Source organism: Microtus oregoni, unplaced genomic scaffold (genome assembly GCF_018167655.1).
Source record: "Microtus oregoni isolate MIOR12 unplaced genomic scaffold, Mior012 000030F_ref0000283, whole genome shotgun sequence".
Classification (NCBI taxonomy): Eukaryota; Metazoa; Chordata; class Mammalia; order Rodentia; family Cricetidae; genus Microtus; species Microtus oregoni.
This window is the reverse complement of record NW_024543089.1, coordinates 17,401,982-17,421,841: the sequence shown is the minus strand read 5'-3', so window position 1 is coordinate 17,421,841 and position 19,860 is coordinate 17,401,982. Positions and strand designations below refer to the sequence as shown.

Below are 19,860 nucleotides of genomic sequence, written 5' to 3'. Positions count from 1 at the left end.
AGCAGTAGGACTGGCCTGCAGCAGGGTTGATATACCCAATGTCAGGAAACTGATTTTCCATCTCCCAGCAGCTATCCACTAATAGCTTCTTGGCAAATGATGAGACTTGTGATCATATTTCGTTCTCTATGCTAGGAGTGTAACTGGAATGAACTTGTGGGACTTTTTCATGTGCTGTCACTGCTGCTGTGTTCATATGGGCACCCTATTATGCTCAGGAACACCACATTCTTGTTTCATAGACCATGAAGTAATTCTGCAGGTACTCAGCTGGAAACTTCACCAGTATGAACCAGAGTTCCTAGTTCTGAAAGTTCCTAGATATGCTACCAGAGTAAAAAGTAGTCATCAACATCGCCCAGCTACAAACCCTGTGAGATACAATAGTGACATGCTGAAGAATATGGCAAAGGGTTTGGAAGTGCTAAAATTGGTATGAGAGAAAACAACCATCATTAGGTTGCTTAAGGACCACTTAGAATTAGAAAGAACCACTCCATGGGATGTCACTTATACCTGACAATGTTGATGAGACCAAAATCCTGAAGTCAAGGATCCCAGCTGGAAATCAATAATTATTATTCTGCTAAAGGAACACAGCAATGAAATAATTCCAAATGGCATATTACTGTATGAATAGGTCAGTTCCTATCACTGACCTCATCATAACTTCTTCTCAAAGTAGAGGGTAAATTAATATAAAGACACACAACTGGATAACACAACAACTAGAGAGTGTGACAGTTTCAGCTGCCAAATGTTGGTGTGGGAAGTCCTTCTGTAAATGTGTTACTTTTATTGGTTAATGAATGAAGAAACTACTTTTGACCATTGGCTTAACAGAATATAGACAGGATGGAAGAGATATATATAGAGAAAAGGCTGAGTCAGGAGAAGAAGGCATGTCATCCTGCCAGATGCTGGATGAAACTTTACCCAGTAAGCCACAGCCACAGGCAATACACAGATTAATAGAAATGGATTAACCAAAGATATAGAAGCTACACAGTATGCTTAAGTGATTGGCCAAGCAGTGATTCAAATAATATAGTTTTCTGAGAGGTTATTTTGAGTCTTGGCAGCCAGGAACAAACAAGTGGCCTCCCCCAACAAAATGTTTGCACACATATTGCTAGGAATTGAACATGAAAATGAGTGTAAGTTACTAGGCATGTATTCTCCCATTTAACTATATCCCAGACAAGAATTTTTGATAATATACGAATTTCAATACATAAAATTAAGAAAATCACAGCAACTGATAGAACAACAATTGACTTAAGTACATTTTTATGAAGTTATAATTTCCATATTGAAAAACATAGTCAAAACATATTGAAATTTAAATGGGCACTTACAATAGGAAGAAAGCTAAGATTTAAGTTAATGTGTGATGATAAATTAAAATGGCAGACTAAAATTTCTAAACTGATTGTTTCGGCGTTGACTAAAATAAGAAGAGTTCTGTACAGAAAACTCACTTACACACCAACACACACTTACACACCCACACAAAACCATTAACAAATAGTAGGAAGGAAATGGATGATCTGTACATGCTAAAGGGCCTAGTAGAAAACAACATGATTTGTGTCATCAAATAAGATAAAATATTTTAAATATATATATATTTATAAATATAAATATATAATTATATATTTATATATATTTATACATAAATATATAATATATAAAATAAAATATTTTAAATATATATATATATATTCCAAGCAGTTTATAAAATTATAAAACATCAACTAGAAATGCCTTAAAAAATAACACCATTATTTCATTAATGTATCCCATTTCCTGAAAAACCAAGTCATTGAACAATGGAATCTATTAAGACTTGTAGAATAAACACCTCAAACATAGTAATTTCCTATTTTTCGATTATCTTTAGTTAATATCTTTGGAATCAGTAGAGATAAGTACCATAGCTAATTTTCTAGCATGGTCCTTTTCATTCCTCAGTGTCCTTATATAATACACTGATTCACACCAGCTTCATTAACATAAACAGATATGAAGTCATGCAAAGGTTTCCATGTTCGTCTTCATTTTAGAGTTATTCAAGAGGTTTTGCTATTGTTTTAGTAAATGATCATGCCTTACATTTTGAAGGATCAAATAATATTATGACAACAATTATTCTGGTAATGTAAAGAAATTTCAGATAAGATACTCTAGGGTGTTCTATGAAAATGGTGAAGACACTGAGATGTAAATGGAAGAGAAATGTAAACTGGAAGAGAAAGTAAATCTCAGTGAAGTTAAACTTCTGACAGCAAGAACATTGTGATATTCTTAAACCATTTATAATTGCCCATTTATGGTATAATTAATGTGATTAAAGGACTATTTTGGAATTTTCCCTAAAGATTTGCATGAATAATCTTTTATGGTGCTTACTGTACATAACCATTGATAACTGATAATTAAGATTAGAATTTGAGTAAACATCACTGAAGCTGTATTTTGACTAGAGGCTATCATAAAGAACTTACCAGATCTTTATTTTCTGACTAAAAATAATAGTTTTATCTCAATGAATTACATTTATAGAGCAATTAATTACTGTCATCATGACTTTATCTCATTTAAGGTCTGGGAAGTGTTTATGAAACCATTTTTTTTTTATTTTTTTACTTAACAATAAGTAGAGCCAGGATATGGGATCATAGTAATATTGTTCAACTTGTCTGAATGATTGGTTCACAAGCAAAAGGACATGAGTTCTCATTGTTAGGAGCCAAGAGTTCACAACGTGCTATGGGATGACCAATTGCTATGTTTTTCCCTGAGGAAGACCATTTCTCTGACTCTTAGCATTCTTTACTTGCTTATAGTTCTCTGTGAAGGACTGGGGCCTCTTGTTCTTTCCCATCTATTTTGGCATGTCTGCTGTCCTTGTTCAGCTCATGCTTAGGCAGTAATGTTGCTGAATCTTTATGGGTGTATTGTCTTACATCACTAGGAGACATAGTCTCACAGTCCTGAAAACTTAGAAGTGACATTATGTATATTGAGACTGTTACATTTAGAGATACATATGTATATACATATGCATGTAACAACAATTAATGAAAAAGAAACCATGGATTTGGAAGAGAACAAGAGGGGTATATGGAAGGGTTTGGAAACAAGAAAAGGAAATGGAAAATGATGTAAGTATACTATAATATATCAAAAAATAGAGAGCCAGGTGTGGCCACACAAGAATGTAATAACAGTGTTTGGGAATTTGAGACAGGCATCTGGGGAGATTTTGGGCAAAAAGACTAATCAAAACAGGAAGCTCCGGTAGAAATGACAGAGCCTGTCTCATAGACTAAAGCTGAGAACAGAGAACAACAGAGGCAGACGCTTAATTGTCCTCAACCTGTGTAACATTCTCACTTCCATGCATTCACACGTGCATAAACATACACTAACTGCACACAAGATTAATAGAAATGTTCCCTGCATCGTACCAAACCATTTTCTATGCCCACATTGAAGTATAGATTTTCAAGTTTAAATGAATTTTCTTCGTCTAGTCTTTATGTTCATCACACATCTAAAATGAGCTTTCTTCTTTAAGTGATATCCTTTTTGCTGCTATTTTCACATCTTGATAGCTGAAGTGATCAGATTCATGGGCTGCAAACTATTACGAGTGTGTTACCATTGACTATTCATTTCAGCACACCCTCCTTTTCTTATTGAAATCATGCCAGAGCTTATCTTTTTAGGTAACATGATTTTTGGCTATAGATTGTAAGGGAGTAATATATTTTGTAGATATATTTTCATTCCCTAATCGTACGCTTTTTAAAATTCAATATAGAAATTTTAAGATGTGCATAGGAAGGCTATAATTTACCATTTCTAGAATTACCTCATGAATATGTGGTCTCTTCCTTATGACTATAGATCAGAGTAAAGTACTTCTAATCAGGAGGGTTGTGTTATGATGGCGCGAAAGTACTTAGCAACAGCATCGTCACTGAATGATGCATATTTAATTCTCCTGGGACCTCATGTCATTTCTAATAAATTTCTTACTAAAATATCATCTTTAACATATTTTATTACTTGATTTTCTCTTTTCATCAAGAAGGTTTGACTTGCACATACTATGTTTCCTTCTATAATTTCCTTTCTGGAGGCAGCATGCTGCAAGAGTCCTCTTCACACAGTATTGTCTCCTCTGAAAAGTTACATTGAAACAGGTAACCTCAGAAAACAAGGCAAAGGCTAGGGAAATGATCATAATTTGGGGAAATTCTGCAAAATACTCTATAAATTTTACTTTGTGAGTTTTCTCCTGTGAGATATCTCAGTGCTGGTGCTGAATGAAAGTTAAGCAGCACTCCGTTCCCCTGTGGGCTGATGAGATTTATGTCATATAGACAAAATCTGTAGATGAAGAACCTGTTTTAAAAGAGCCCGTTTCCATTATTTTATATTTTTAAACAATTGGATATTTTATAAATTTACTAGTTCTCTATGAACTCCAATGTATATGCTTTTATCTTTGTCTATTTTTGTTTGTTCTTCATTTTAGTTAAAGAATAATTTAAATTTTAGAAAGACTATATGCTTTTAAATTTCTAAATTAGTATCAAGTCCAACAGCATTTTAAATATCATTCTACAGAGCCATGGAATTTAAATAATGCATGCAATTTAAATCAAAGTTACATTTTATTTTTATAACTATGTTTTCCTAATTTAACTTTCATTGAGTCCTACACACAATGGTTTTACCCAGGGAATACATTAGGCTTCTGGAAGGTCACTCATTTACAAGTTATTGCCTCTCATAAATTGATCTAATCTTCTGAATAATGGCTGGACATGCTGATGATCAATATTTTATTGCTTCTACAGCCTGAAAACACCATGAATTACATTCAAAATCATTACCACCCAGGACTGCAGACATAACAATAATGTTCAAGTAATATTATCCCTCAGCTTGTGGTAGTGTTTATAAAGCATGACTCTGGTTGAATGATGTTATTTTGGCACTATTGTAATTCTCTTTAATTTATCAATGAAAATGCTCTGACAGTTATCATTCACAGAACTGTGCAAAGCCAGAACTGGGGCCCATTATGACATTAGGCTGCATAATAAAATCTAAAATTTGCTTTTATTTACATGGTCTAGACAGCAATTACTTCATTATATATTGAAAGAATAAAGAATACCAAAGATAATAGTTTAAGTTTTGAATAAAAGGCCATGAATTACAAACTATGTACTAAGGAATGTTGGATAGCTTGTTGACTCTGACTGTAATTACTTTTTGTCTTCCTGTACTAACAATTACCTAATTACAAACAATGTCTGATGCTTCATTCACAGTTCATGTTTCGCCTTTTTACTAGCATATTTTTTATCTTCTTTTAATATCTCCGTTTTCATTAGGGATTTTTTTTTCTCATCTTACTCCTATACACAAAGCTCTTATCTCTCTCAGCTGCATTCTCTGGTCCATGCTTAACTTGTCAGTCCATTTCAACATTTGCTTTCTCGCTGTGTGTTATGACAATCAATATTTGACATTGTGAAAGGGCTTTCTTCTAATCCACTGTTTGTCATGATTCAAATAGAGAAATGGAAACTTTCTCTCTTGGGAGACTAGGCATGGATGTAAAAATAACAGCAATCAGAAAATAGTTTTTATCCATTATAGTTATAATCCTGTTATCAGTTGGGTTCAGTCGGTTCCAGTCCCCCAGGCTCACACAGACACGTCTGTAATGCAGTTTGCTAGACCTAACAGGGAACTGCTCATCTGTGTGATCTGTGTGCACACTGTGTGTTTTGCTGCTGAGGCATGCACACCCTCATTTTAGGGTATATCCTTAGCTTTTGATTTACCTCAGAAACATTGGGTCAACTAAAACATCAAGAACTGGTTATTCCTATGAGTATTTCAGATGAATTAGTCTGATCTTATTAACTTGTCTACATGGACTATGTTAGTATATTTCATTTTTAATTGAATTGATTTATTGTTGAGTTCAGCAAAATGACAAATTGTGCACAATGAGTCATAGTTTGATGGCGTACACCATCTGTGATAAAATTTTGGAGAACTGAGAAAATAATTTTCGATAAGTGAAAACTTGACTAAACATTAATCTGTTAGAGATGAATCTGTGAGAATTTTAATGAATTAATAATGCACTTTATGACCTCAGAACTAAAATGCTTTGCTAGGTTTTCATGACCCTGGTTTTTTAAAAAAAATTCTTTTGATTCAATATTAATTGGAATGGACAGGCCCTTAGTATATTGACAATCAAGAAACAAATATTTCTTCTGAACTTTGATCTATAGAATAGTTCAATGTGTTTCTGTGCAGGCCTGTTGGAACTAAAATGAATTACCTCAGTATTAGAGTACTGTGTGTAGTGCCTATTAACACATACACATACACGCAAGTACATGCCTAAACACATATACACATATAAGCACATATGTAAATACCAACTTATTTAGTTCAAAGTTTGAAACACACCAATGAAACGTAGGTGTCTCTGTCAATGCTTTGAACCTCTGTAAACCAGAATGAAGTGATAACATTCACAACACATGTGAAAAGGAGATAGAAAGGAGGGGTGTGAGAATGGGGAGATGGGGAGAAAAAGATATGGGTAGATAAGAGGGGTAGGGATAAGGATTAGGAAGGAAGATGATTTGGGAAGTGAGTAGGCAGCAGTGTTCCACAGTTGCTCCTCAAGACATGCCTTGAAAAGCTTGAGAAACTGCCATAAGGTCCTGCTTTCCATTCACGCCACAGGAGCACCGCTTAGGAAATCATGTTTCAATACACAACGTTCAGGGAGATACCATCCATATCAAACATAGCACAAAAGATTTGATGGAATTCATTGTAGTCTTTTGGAAAGGGAATTATTTAATTTCATATCTGCAAAATGTTTTGCTATGTGAATCCCAGTAGGGGAGGGAATTAATGATAACATGCATAAAAATTTCACGTAATTTCAGGATACAACAACTGCATTAAATGATACATGGGTAGGATAACATTATGAGTGTATTTGGGATTTTGCACGGTTACTGATGTATAACTCTCTCAAGGGCCAGTCACAAAAATGCTGATATTGTCTGAGATGTTCATAAAGTAACTCTCTGATCTAGCTCAACTTATAACCTGCTGTATGACACCCTTTACTAAAGAGGGGTCCTGTCACACCCAATGAATGAAGGGATACAAGTCGAATTGAAAAAAAAAAACAAAACAAACCTGCTAGATGGGCCTTGTTGGGTGTGTAATTCTGTCTGTTAGTAAGTACATCTATTCAATGAAGTCTCCATGAAACCCAAAAGAACAGAGTCCAGGTGACTCTCCAGTACCAGGACACATGGACATCTTTAGAGAGCTACAAGCCCGGGAGTACAGAATATCCACGCACCATCTCCCACAGTTCATGTTATTTGTCTCTTCATCCAATATAATAGTCTTTCAAATACATTGTTACACAGTTTTTATTCAGTTTTGTGAACCACTCTTGCACATGAATTGAACCTATACAGGGTGTTTTGCCAACTCTGATTTATAGCTGATCATTCAAAAGCACAGATAAGATGAAAGGGATCTTGTGAGTGGCATTCAGAGTATCTGTTTGATGACAGTCAAGGCTACTGATCCTTCAGTGTAAGAGATGTGACACTCTCCCCAAGGAGACATTGTCAGAATTTAATTGAGTTGGAAGACTGCACTGATGGATTGCCTGCTGGTAGTGAGAAATCCACACATCTTTCAAAGTTCTGGAAATCATCTGTGCTGATTTCAGAGCCCGAGGAAAGGAAGACCAAGACACTTTACATTCCCCCACAAAATTGGCCCCTGTTTAGTCTACGCAAGACAGGGAGAACAGCAAAGATGAGAATAACTTTCAATCAGTCTTTCCTTCCAAGTAGAATAGAAGAAAAAGCTTCATGAATTAGTCAAGGCTGAAATTGAAGTACAGGCATCAACAGTCACCAAATTCAACTTTTCCTCGTTAATTGTTTGATGATTTTAACATAGAGAGAGAGGCAGTTTGGTCATGGTACATTAAAATACTCAAATCAATTTTCTTTTCATTGCTACATATGTGAATTCTTTATTTGCTCTGGACCTTGTTGATTCACATGCAATTCTCTCTACCAAGTCAGTTATCTGTGTTTTGATTTTTACAGCACACAAAATACATGCAGAATTTTTAAAGTGAATAATGACTGGATTCACGTTTCAAAGAGTAACAACAATATCCAAGTTGACCCACTTCCCAAAAGTGAATCTATTAAAAGTTTGAGATTACAGACAGACACTCAGGTTGGCAGCCTCAGAGTCATTGAAACATATGTCACATTTTTGAGGAATTTTCTATTTTCTTTTTTTTTTATTGATAAAAGGTAAAAAGCAAGATTCCGCCTCCTCCCAGCCTCCCATTTCCCTCCCCCTCCTCCCACCCTTCTCCCCCTCTCCCTACTCCTCTCCCCCTCCCTCTCCAGTTCAAAGAGCAGTCAGGGTTCCCTGCCCTGTGGAAAGTCCAAGCCCCCCCCCCCCCTCCTCCATCCATATCTAGGAAGGTGAACATCCAAACTGGCTAGGTTCCCACAAAGCCAGAACATTTAGTAGGATCAAAACTCCATGCCATTGTCCTTGGCTTCTCAGCAGCCCTCATTGTTCGCCATGTTCAGAGAGTCTGGTTTTATCCCATGCTTTTTCAGTCACAGTCCAGTTGACCTTGGTGAGCTCCCAAATAGATCAGCCCCACTGTCTCAGTGGGTGGGTGCACCCCTCGTGGTCCTTACTTCTTTGCTCATCTTCTCCCTCCTTATGCTCTATTTTCTTTAGTTAGAAAAGAAATTATGGATCAGTCTATTTTAAATATTTTAAGTAGATTATAAGAACAAGAAGTAATTCTTTATAATGAACAGTGTTGAATTTTTTCTTAATTTAAAAGTTCTAGTGAGGTCCTGGCGTTTGCCCGCAGGAAGATGGCGGCGGTCTCAATGTCAGTGGCGCTGAGACAGGCGTTGTTGGGGAGAAGGACAGCGGCTTCAGCTGCCGTTTCCGTCTCTAGAGTTCCAGCCAGGTTGTTGAGCACATCCACATGGAAGCTGGCACAGGATCAAACTCAAGACACACAGCTTATAACAGTTGATGAAAAATTGGATATCACCACTTTAACTGGTGTTCCAGAAGAGCACATAAAAACCAGAAAGGTCAGGATCTTTGTTCCTGCTCGCAATAACATGCAGTCTGGAGTAAACAACACAAAGAAATGGAAGTTGGAGTTTGATACCAGAGAGAGATGGGAAAATCCTTTGATGGGTTGGGCATCAACGGCTGATCCCCTCTCCAACATGGTTTTAACCTTTAGTACCAAAGAAGCCGCAATTGCCTTTGCAGAAAAAAATGGATGGAGCTATGATGTGGAAGAGAAGAAAGTTCCAAAACCCAAGTCCAAGTCTTACGGTGCAAACTTTTCTTGGAACAAAAGAACAAGAGTGTCTACAAAATAGGTTGGCACTGGCTTCATTTCTGCTTGACTGTGAATAAAGTCAGCTGTGCACTATTTATAGTCTGTGGATAATGCACCTCTTAATCTCCTAATAAATGTGACCTTTAAACCGTAAAAAAAAAAAAAAAAAGTTCTAGTGATCTGGAAGGGGAATGAGGGAGAGTAATAGACTAAGTATATTCATATTAAATGGTTTCAAGGGATGGGTAAATCTGTCAAATATAATTCAAAATTTCTTTAGAGTAAGTATATAGCAATGTATTTAACTATCTACAAATTATATTTATTAATTAGTTAACAAAAGAATTTAATTTGAAGAAAATACAAAACTAAATTTGTTTACTTATTTATTTTTGTTGAAAGTAGATGTTTTATACAATATATAAATGTATGATTCCTACTTCACAAGCTCATTCTAGATCTACCCTCCCACCCACTCAAACCACACCCTTTTTTGTTTTCTCCCATTAGAAAACAAATAGGCATCTTAAAATAGCAATAATGATAAAATAAAAACAAACAAACCAAAACAGGAAAAAACAAACAGATAAAAAGAGAACTAAAGGAAAAGCACAAGAAATGCATATAGTCAAAGAGACATACACAATTACACACAGAGAAATAAAAATAAAAATAAAAAAAGATGAAATCTGAATCCATAGCAATCTGAAGCAATAGACCGCCAAGCTAAAGAAAGAAAAGGAATAAACATGACCATTCCAAATATTATAAGACAAAACCATTCAAAACTGCCATTGAACTCATTTTTCTCTTTTTGTTGCCTATCTACTGATGGGCATGAGGCCTGCCCTTAAGTGTGGTGTGTACCCAGTGAGAATCATTGGAGATAACTTTTCATTTGTGTTAATCAGTTGTTGATAGCTTCAAGACTATGGCTGGGATCGTGTGTTCACTTCCCATCGCAGTGCTGGGAGCCCTTCTGTTTAGACCCATGCAGGCCCTATGAATGCTATCAAGGTCTCTGTGAGTTTGTATGTTTGAGCCCTACTGTGTCTAGAGGCCTTGTTTCCTTGGTGTCATTTACCCTCCCTGAAGCTTACAATCCTTACAATATTTCAGTTTCCTTGAGTACTGGGGAAGATCCATTTGGGATTGAATGCTCTGAAGTGTCTCAGTTTCTGCCATTGTTCCTGTTGTGGATCTCTGTACTTGTTCCTACACCCATTCATTGGAAGTGGGTGGCTAGATCTTCCAATTAATTCTGTCATATGCACATATGAAAAAAAAATCTACGGGGACAATTAATTTCTTTTCTCTGTTTAAACCTTTCAAATTTGTGTCAAGAAAATAGAGATATAAACAAAAAATAAAGGAAAAAAAGAAAATAGAGATAATAATCAACATTTCGGATGGAAACCTTTTGGATAATGGACAAAAATGAATGATTAACAACAGAATAGATTTATTTAAATTTACCATGTTTGCGTGCATAAGCAACAAAAGCACAGTACTTTACCTTCCCCTGAATAAAATTTGATATCAGCTTCAGTTTGGAATACCATAACTTGATATGCATGGAGTTTCAAAGAACAACTACCTTAGACTTGAGTTTATAGTTCTAAATTTTTAGATGTTTAATAATAAATACCATTGCACCAACTATAATCTAGCACCCTCTGTCAATTTTATATAATCTAAACACTTATATCTACTAACATCTAAATGCCCCACGTTGATAATTATTATTTTTGCCACAGTATTTACAAGGCACTCACAGTTTATGCAAACCAAGTAGTCTTTGCTTTGTTAAACTTATTTTTGAATTCAGTCCTGGTGAATATGTTTGCTTCATTCATTTTATTATTTCCACAAATAAAACTTAACTTTAAAATGAATAAACCTATAGCTTATTCTGTTGTTCTCCCTATTCACTTCATTTACCAGTCATAGTTTAGAGTCATCTTCATTTCACTTAAACTAATTCATAGTGGGAGAGAATGCAAAGTAATTTGAAGAAGCTGTTCTCATATGGTTTTATGCAATGACCTTCAAAAAGAAAGCTATAGTTATTTTGTTGTCCAACTTCATTATTTAAATCATGTTCTATTTCAAAAGGAAATTCAGAGCCAAACACTACTCTGTTGAGTTTGATAACTTTTAAAACAAATAATAACAATAAAAGATGATCTCATCTTAAATAGAACAAATGAGCAAAAAATTTTGGCTGAAATACATATGTATATGGTATAAATGCAGGAAGTTTTCAAAGAGGAGGCCCACAATTGCCTGTGAACTAATACAAATGGCATATCATGGAGAGAGCATAGGTGTTAAATAAAGTAGAATATAACATTTCTCTCTGTTGTTTTGTGTTCTGGTATTTTAAGGAAAATTTTGAAGGTTTTCTCCAAGAAAATTCCCTATCTGAAAGAAGACAATTTACACAAAATTTTCTTTGCTAGATTGGGTTTATCTTAATAGTCATAATAGTATAAGGCTCTAAATTCATTTTAGCACTTAATAATCACACTGATAATAATTAAGGTATTTCACTATTTATTAAAATCTATTTTCGAGTTATCCTGTGATGGAGGAAGGTCATTGGCTAATAAAGGCACTGCCCTGGCCCATTTTATTGGTTAGAGGATAGGTGGGAGGAGTAAACAGAACAAAATGCTGGGAGGAAGAGGAAGTGAGCTCAGAGACTCAACCGCTTTCCTCTCAGGAGCAGAAGCCTGAGAGAGACACCATGCCCCGCTCCCGGCATGAAGCTCCGACCCAGGATGGACTAGGCTAGAATCTTCCTGGTAAGACCGGTTCTCACAGATTATTAGAGATGGGTTGATCGGGATGTGAGAATTAGCCTATAAGTGCTAGAGCTAAAGGGCCAAGCAGTGCTTAAAAGAATACAGTGTCTGTGTAATTATTTTGGGGCATAAGCTAGCCATGTGGGCGGCCGGGTGTGGGGGACGCAGCCCTGCCGCCCCATATTACTACATTTGGGTCTTACCGGGAAGATTCTAGCCTAGTCCATCCTGGGTCGGAGCTTCATGCCGGGAGCGGGGCATGGTGTCTCTCTCAGGCTTCTGCTCCTGAGAGGAAAGCGGTTGAGTCTCTGAGCTCACTTCCTCTTCCTCCCAGCATTTTGTTCTGTTTACTCCTCCCACCTATCCTCTAACCAATAAAATGGGCCAGGGCAGTGCCTTTATTAGCCAATGACCTTCCTCCATCAATCCTGTTAATTTTTAAATGGTAAAAACTGAAACTTAAGCAATATTTTGCTTGCCAGGATCTCAGAAGGAACAATCACAGTAGGTAAATATGAACAGAAGTGTCTGAAGTTGGCTTAGGTCCTTTGAATATAATGACCCATATAAAGTCACATTCTTACTGCTAGAGTACATAACAAATATTCGCTTAGTGTTTCCCCTCATTTCTCTCTTTAAATATTATTAAAACTATACCAGATATCTGAGGCTAGTATGTACAGTGATCATATGAATTATTTATCATTGGTTTCACATACGCAAAAATGTTATCAAAATAATCCTCTCTGTACACAAATATCATTGATTAAGTTGTTTTAATTCTTATGTATTAAAATATAAATCACTTGAGTAGTCTACTAATTTGTAAATATTAACTTAGAAATATTTAACAATACATTTTAATTTTGAATTATTGTACACTAAATAGCACATTAACATGAAAAATACTCTACTGTAACAACATCTTATGTCTCCAAATGAAGAAATCATCAGTTCCAAAGATTAAACCCAAAATGACATTTTATGATCCTCTGAAGTGTTACCATTAAACTTCCCGTATTAAACACATAAAGATCCTCTTAGTGATAAGTCAGTGTTTGGCTTAGGAATTCAACATCCTCTCTGTCTGAAGATTTTTGACAAGTAGGTATTTATAGTGGAAATGACCTCTCAACTTTATTTATGAATCCTGCAGCACAATACACAGTAGATCACAGGATGACATATGATTACTGTTCCCTGAAATAGGTATAGGATCACGCAGCGCAGTGAACCCTGTCCAGCCCTGCAAGTCCAAGAGCTGCGTGCTAGAATGAGTCTAGCTACATCTTTGGGTGGTAAATGGAAATATGTCATAACTTGTTTGCCACAAAAACCTTGGGATTACACATGAGTACATTTTTTTTTTTTTTGCATTTTCGAGACCAGCCTGGTCTACAAGAGCTAGTTCCAGGACAGGCTCCAAAACCACAGAGAAACTCTGTCTCGAAAAACCAAAAAAAAAAAAAAAAAAAAAAAATTTTTTTGCTTGACAAAAATACATCAAATGTTTTATTTGACTTTGCTTTATAAGTTGTAGTTGTTCAAGCAAGACTTTCTAGTGTACAGGACAGCTCCCCCTCGAACTGTACCCACATGGAACCTAAACACATGCAAATCTCTTTACAATAGTAAATCCATTTTGTCACTCAGTGTTAATGGGCATACTGCTGTAAAATTTGGATTCAAAATTCATTGCATCTGTATTGTGAAATAAATTTCTATTAGCTTGTTCTTTTATTTTAAAGGGGATTTTGTTGGTTTTGATGTTCTGGTGATCAATTTTAGGACCTTTTGCATATGTTAGGTAAATTTTCTACCACCAAACCTTATCCCATTCTCTGTAAGAAATTTTTAATTTGTAAATAATTAAGATGTGTAAAAAATCAAAAGGAAGGTAGTTTTATTAGTATGAATTACAAAATATGAATATGTACTAATCACGTCAAGTTTTAGATTTTCCTGATAAATACGTGCTTAACTCTTCTTCTACTTCAGTATGTTTCCTGTAGAGCTGTAAGTCTGACCTCCCCACTTAGTCTTTCCATGCGTTGTTTTCATTATGAGCACTTGTGTAATATAAAGGAGATGATTATGCTTTCCATCAGAGATCACTTACATCTATCATAAGAATCTAAATTTCAATTTCTTATTGAATTTTGTAATAGTCTGCTAAAGATAGCTACCTCTATTTTTAGCTCTTCATTATTTGCATTATGCCTACAACAGTCAAAGGTAAGGATAAGTTCCTTCAAAACCATAGAAAATTATGATTAAAATGACTGTTAAAAACCAAAAGAACCAATCACTGAAAAGAAAAGTGCAGCATTCATTCATCAAAGTCACAGGAAACAGCAGGTATCAAATTCGTAGACTTGCGCTTCAGGGGGAACTTCTGTTTGCAGCGTACCTCCAGTAACTGACATTTGTCTTTTGTTCAAAGCTGTGCTCAAATGACTGACATCATTCTAAAGAGAATTTGTTTACTGTGCCATTTTTGTTTAAATTTTCAAAGTTAACCTTGTTTGATATAAGGAGAAGTAAGTTACTGCAGCATAGAGTAAGCAAAGCCAACTTAGAATATAGACTGTCTTGATGAGTAGCCTCTTTCGGAAAGTAATTCACTTTGGTCACAATTTTTTTTTTCCAAATGAATAGGTCAGAAACACTATACATCTCATACTGTAACATGAATAGAATACTGGCAAAGAGACTCGCAGACACTGTAATTTGCTTTTGAGCACTATAAATTAGGCATCTGTATGGTACTTCAACTGCTTTAGGCATTTGTATGAAAATGAATGAGGTATTCTAGTTCCCCCTTCCTAGGAGATGACTGTACCCTCCCCCAATCCTACCCTCCTTCTTCTCTAACATTTCTGGGTCTATGAATTGTAGCATGGGTATCATTTACTTAGTGGCTAATATTTCCCTTTCAAGTGAATATATACCGTATTTTCTTTCTGATTCTAGATTACCATACTCAGGCTGATTTTTTCCTAGTTTCATCAATTTTTCTGAAATTTCTTATTGTCATTTTTAAAACATTTTTTGTTTCGCTTCACTTTTCAAGACAGGGTTTCCTTGTAGCTTTGGAGCCTGTCCTGAAACTAGCTCTTGTAGACCAGGCTGGCTTCAAACTCACAGAGGTCCACCTGCCTATGCCTTCCAAGTGCTGGGATTAATGGCATGCGTCACCACCGGCGGTTGAAAATATTTATTTATTTATTTTGCATCCTGGCCACAGTTTCCCTTCCACCACTTCCTCTATGCCCCCACCCTCCTTCACTCTTCTGTTCAGAAAAGGGCAGGTATACCATAGATATTGACAAAACATGGCATGGCATATCAAGTTGCAGTAAGACTAAGCACGTCACCCTGTATTAAGACTGAGGAAGGCAATCTAGTGTGAGGAGTAGGGTCCCAAAAGAGTCAGAGACAGCCCCTGCTCCACTATTATGAGTTCTTAAAGGAGACCAAATTAAACAACTCACACATATACGCAGAGGCCCTAAGCCAGTCCCATGCAGATGCCCGGTTGTTGATTTAGTCTCTCTGAGCATCTATGAGCAATGGTTACTGGATTCTGTGGGTTTTTCGTGCGATGTCCTTGACACCTCTGGCTCATATAAAGTTTTCTCCCTCTCTTCAAGGAGGATTCCCCAAGCCCAGCCCTATGTTTGACTGTGGGTCTGCATCTGTTTCCATCATTACTGGATGAAGCCTCTCTGATGACTAATGGGCTAGAGACAAATCCATGAGTAGAGCATGATATAGTTAGACATCATTACATTGACTTTTTTTCCCTTTATTCCTATTTGGTGTTATCCTAAGTCTCTGAGCCATCCATCCTCTAGGTTCAGCTGCTCCAGGCAGTGTAAAGGATAGGTTCCCTCTCAGGGCATGGGTCCTTGACTGGCCACTCCCATAATCCCTTTATCACCATTACCCCAGAACATTACATAAGCAGGACAGACTATGTGGCTCCGTGGATGTTCCAATCTCATCACTGCTAGTCTTGCCTGGTCACAGGTGACTAGTTCAGGCTATGTATCTCCTATTTAAAAGAATTCTTAGCTGGGGTCATTCTTGTAGATTCCCGGGAGTTTTCCTTGTAACAGGTTTCTACTGGACCCCAAAATGCACCCCCTTTCCAGTCATCTATTTCAGTAATCATATCCACCACACCCCTACCTGATCCCTCATATTCCCATCCCTACCTGCCTCCAGTCTACGCATAAAATCTCTATTTCCCCTTCCCAAGGAGATTCCAGTGTCCCCCTTGAGCTCTCCTTGTTACCTAACCTCTCTGGGACTGTGGATTATAGCGTTGTTATCCTTTACTTTACAGATAATATCCACTTATAAGTGAGTACATTCCACGTTTGTATTTCTGGGTCTGGGTTACCTCACTGAGGATGACTGTTTTCTAGTTCCATTCATTTGTCTTCAAATCTCATGATGTCACTGTGTTTAACAGCTGAATAATACTCCATTGTGTAAATGGATCACATTTTCTTTGTCCATTTTTCAGTTGAGGGGCATCTAGGTTGTTTACAGGTCATGGCTATCACAAATAAAGCTACTAGGAACATAGTTGAGCAAGTGTTCTTGTGATAACGTTGAGCATTCTTTGGGTATGTGCCCAAGAGTGGTGTAGCTGGGTCTTGAGATATATTGATTCCCAACTTTCTGTGAAACACCATATTGATTTCCAAAGTGGCTGGTTAGTTTACACTCCTACCAGTAGCAGAAAAGTGCTCCCCTTGCTCCACATGCTCTCCAGCATAAGCTATCCCCTGCGTTTTCTGATCTTAGCCATTCTGACAGGGACAAGGTGAAATCTCGGAGTCATTTTGATTTGCCGTTCCCTGATAACTAAGAATAATGAATATTTATTTTTCTATCACCATTTGAGATTATTCTGTTAAGAATTCTGTTTAGATCTGTACCCCATTTTTAACTGAATTTTTTATGTCTGGTTTCTCATATATATGTTGGAGCCCTCAGTCAGATGTTGAGTTGGTCAAGATCTTTTCCATTTCTGTAAGCTGATATTTTGTCCTATTGTCTGTGTCCTTTGTCTTACAGAATTTTTTCAGTTTCATGAGGTCCTATTTATTAATTGTCAATCTTAGTGTCCACGCTTTTGGTGTTCTATTTAGGAAGTTGTGTCCTGTGATGACAATACATTCCAAGTTATTCCCCATTTTCTCTTCTATCAGGTTCAGTATAACTGGGTTTATGTCGAGGTCTTTGATACATATGATGACATTATTTTTAAGCAGGTGAGTAGTACTCCACTGTGACAATGTACCATACATCAAAAGCCTCCCCTCAGAGCTCAGAGAAACCCGTGGAAGAGGAAGTAAGAAGAGTGTAAGAGCTAGAGGTGATGGAGGACACTGAATCACTTAAAAAAAAATTATATGATCTCACAAATACTAAAGCAGCAATCACAAAGCATATGCAGGTCTGTACCAGGTCCTCTATGTCTATATTAGAGTTTTAAGCTTAGTATTTTTAAGGGACTTATGACAGCAACTATAAGTGAGTCTGTGACTCTTGTGTTTGCTCTAGGAACTCTTTTCCTCCTCTTGTGTTGCTGGGTCCAACTTTAGTATAATAACTATTGCTAAATCATATTGTGTTTTATTTTGGTGTGTTTGGTTGTTATCTCTTTGAAGCCTGTTCTCTTCTAATGAGAGTAATAAGAAAGAGAAAGATCTGGAGAGAAGCAGAGGTGGGGGAACTAGAAGAAGGAGGGGAATCTATAAACCGAATATATTGTATGAGAAAATAATCTATTTTCAAAAATGCAAAAAAAAACCCAAAGAACAAAAATGAATTACTGGAACACAGCATTACTAAGTATTTTTGATTTTTTTGAGAAGAATATTTATTTCTTATCATTGAAAAAAAAAATACACAAAAGGCCAACAGTTGCTGAGTTGCCGGTTTTCCATAATACAGCTGGTATTGTAAGAAAAGAAGAAATGCATCTGGCTTGTACAGCATTTAGGCTTAGAGCAATAGTTTCACTTATTGAGGTCCACTAACTGGAATTTAAATACACCGAGGCACATCAGATGGGCAGAAGATTTGAAACCGTACAGTAGAACTGTTTTCATGTAATTCAACTTTAGGACTTTATATGCCACACCCCCATCTTTCATAACCCCCCCCAACCCATGCATTTTGAGTTGTTCACAGAACAGCAGCAAATTACTTTTGATTTTATATGTTTTGTGTTATTATAAAATGTCAATGAAGATATTAAATGTTGAAATACAAAAGTGCATTATAAACAATGCCTGGCAAGTTAAAAATAAGCAATTTAGAAAATTATTAAAACAACATGCTTTTGTTTTGATTGTAGAAATGTTGTTGCATCCCATTATAAGTTAATTAAGTTGACTACACATTGAATATATTCAATCTTTCCTGCTGAGATGCTTTAATTTTTGTCACAGTACCTTCCCTCACAGGTGGTCTCTCCCTGGAGTATTAGAATATTTCATTGTCCCTTCATGGTTACCAGTAATACTAGAAAATTTGATTACCTTCTTGGAATTCATAGTCTCATTAATATTACACTTTAGCTATAGACTCAGAACCTTGCTGAAATTTTTATCAGTTAAAAGCCGCAGAAACAACAAAAATATCAGGAAGGCAAACTGTTGATCTCTGCAGATCCCTAGACGATGGGAGCGGAAAATGCCAGGAAGTAGAATGGGAATCCATACCATTTGAGTTAAGCCAGGCTGAAAATCAGCCACATGCTGAGAGTGGAACTTTAGAAAACTAGTAAGAAATTGCAAGAAGAAAAGCACACTTACGTTCTGGCCAGTAAAACAGAGAAGAGATGCTATAAGGAAGTGTTACACTTTCCTGAGTCTTCACTCTGCCAAAACCATGGCTGCTTTGTTTGTAGGAACTGGAGGAGTAACATGAGAATTCTATAAGGGAAAAACAGTATCTCATTAAAGAAGTAGCTATTCTGCCTACTATTTTAGCATGGCTAAAATGAGCTTACATTTCTATCTATAGTTTCTTGGCCAGTTTATGAGCCAGTCCAACCTGAACAACAAGGAAAGAGACGATTTTGCATTGGATAGACAATTGGTGTGCTCTTCCTAGGGGAGATTATTTGTTCCCACTCTTAGTGGCTTGTGTTACTTGTGTAAGGTTGAGTTCTTCTGGGATGTGTGTGTGTGTGTGTGTGTATGAAATTACTGAAAAGGATGAAATGAATTTGAAAAATAGCAAGCACAGGTATATATGAGTGTTTAGAGAAATAAAAGAGGAGCAATGTTGTAACTACATTATAATCTAATAAGGTAAAAGAAGTTTCTAAAAAGGGAAGAGACAATGGCATGTCTCAACTAAAGGTAGATTGCATTTAGTGTTCTCACAATATTTCATATATTCACCTTACCATTGATGGAATATCAGAGCAAAAACAAACATAATCCCTTTGACAGTCTTCAGATAATATAAGCAAATCAAATTCATTTAATTTTTATATTTCTTTTGGTGTTCTTTTCTACTTTACTC

At 36.2% G+C, this 19,860-nt stretch overlaps 2 protein-coding genes across 5 annotated transcripts in view; both read left to right on the top strand.

Moving 5' to 3' along the window:
• Robo1 (roundabout guidance receptor 1) overlaps nt 1-19,860 on the top strand; it is a 1,017,834-nt gene that overhangs the window by 147,626 nt on the left and 850,348 nt on the right. The window lies entirely within an intron of this gene.
• On the top strand, nt 8,994-9,589 carry LOC121465282 (NADH dehydrogenase [ubiquinone] iron-sulfur protein 4, mitochondrial). Its single transcript, XM_041678499.1, has one exon. It carries the CDS (start codon nt 9,009-9,011, stop codon nt 9,534-9,536), a length of 528 nt encoding a protein of 175 aa, XP_041534433.1. The 5' UTR covers nt 8,994-9,008; the 3' UTR covers nt 9,537-9,589.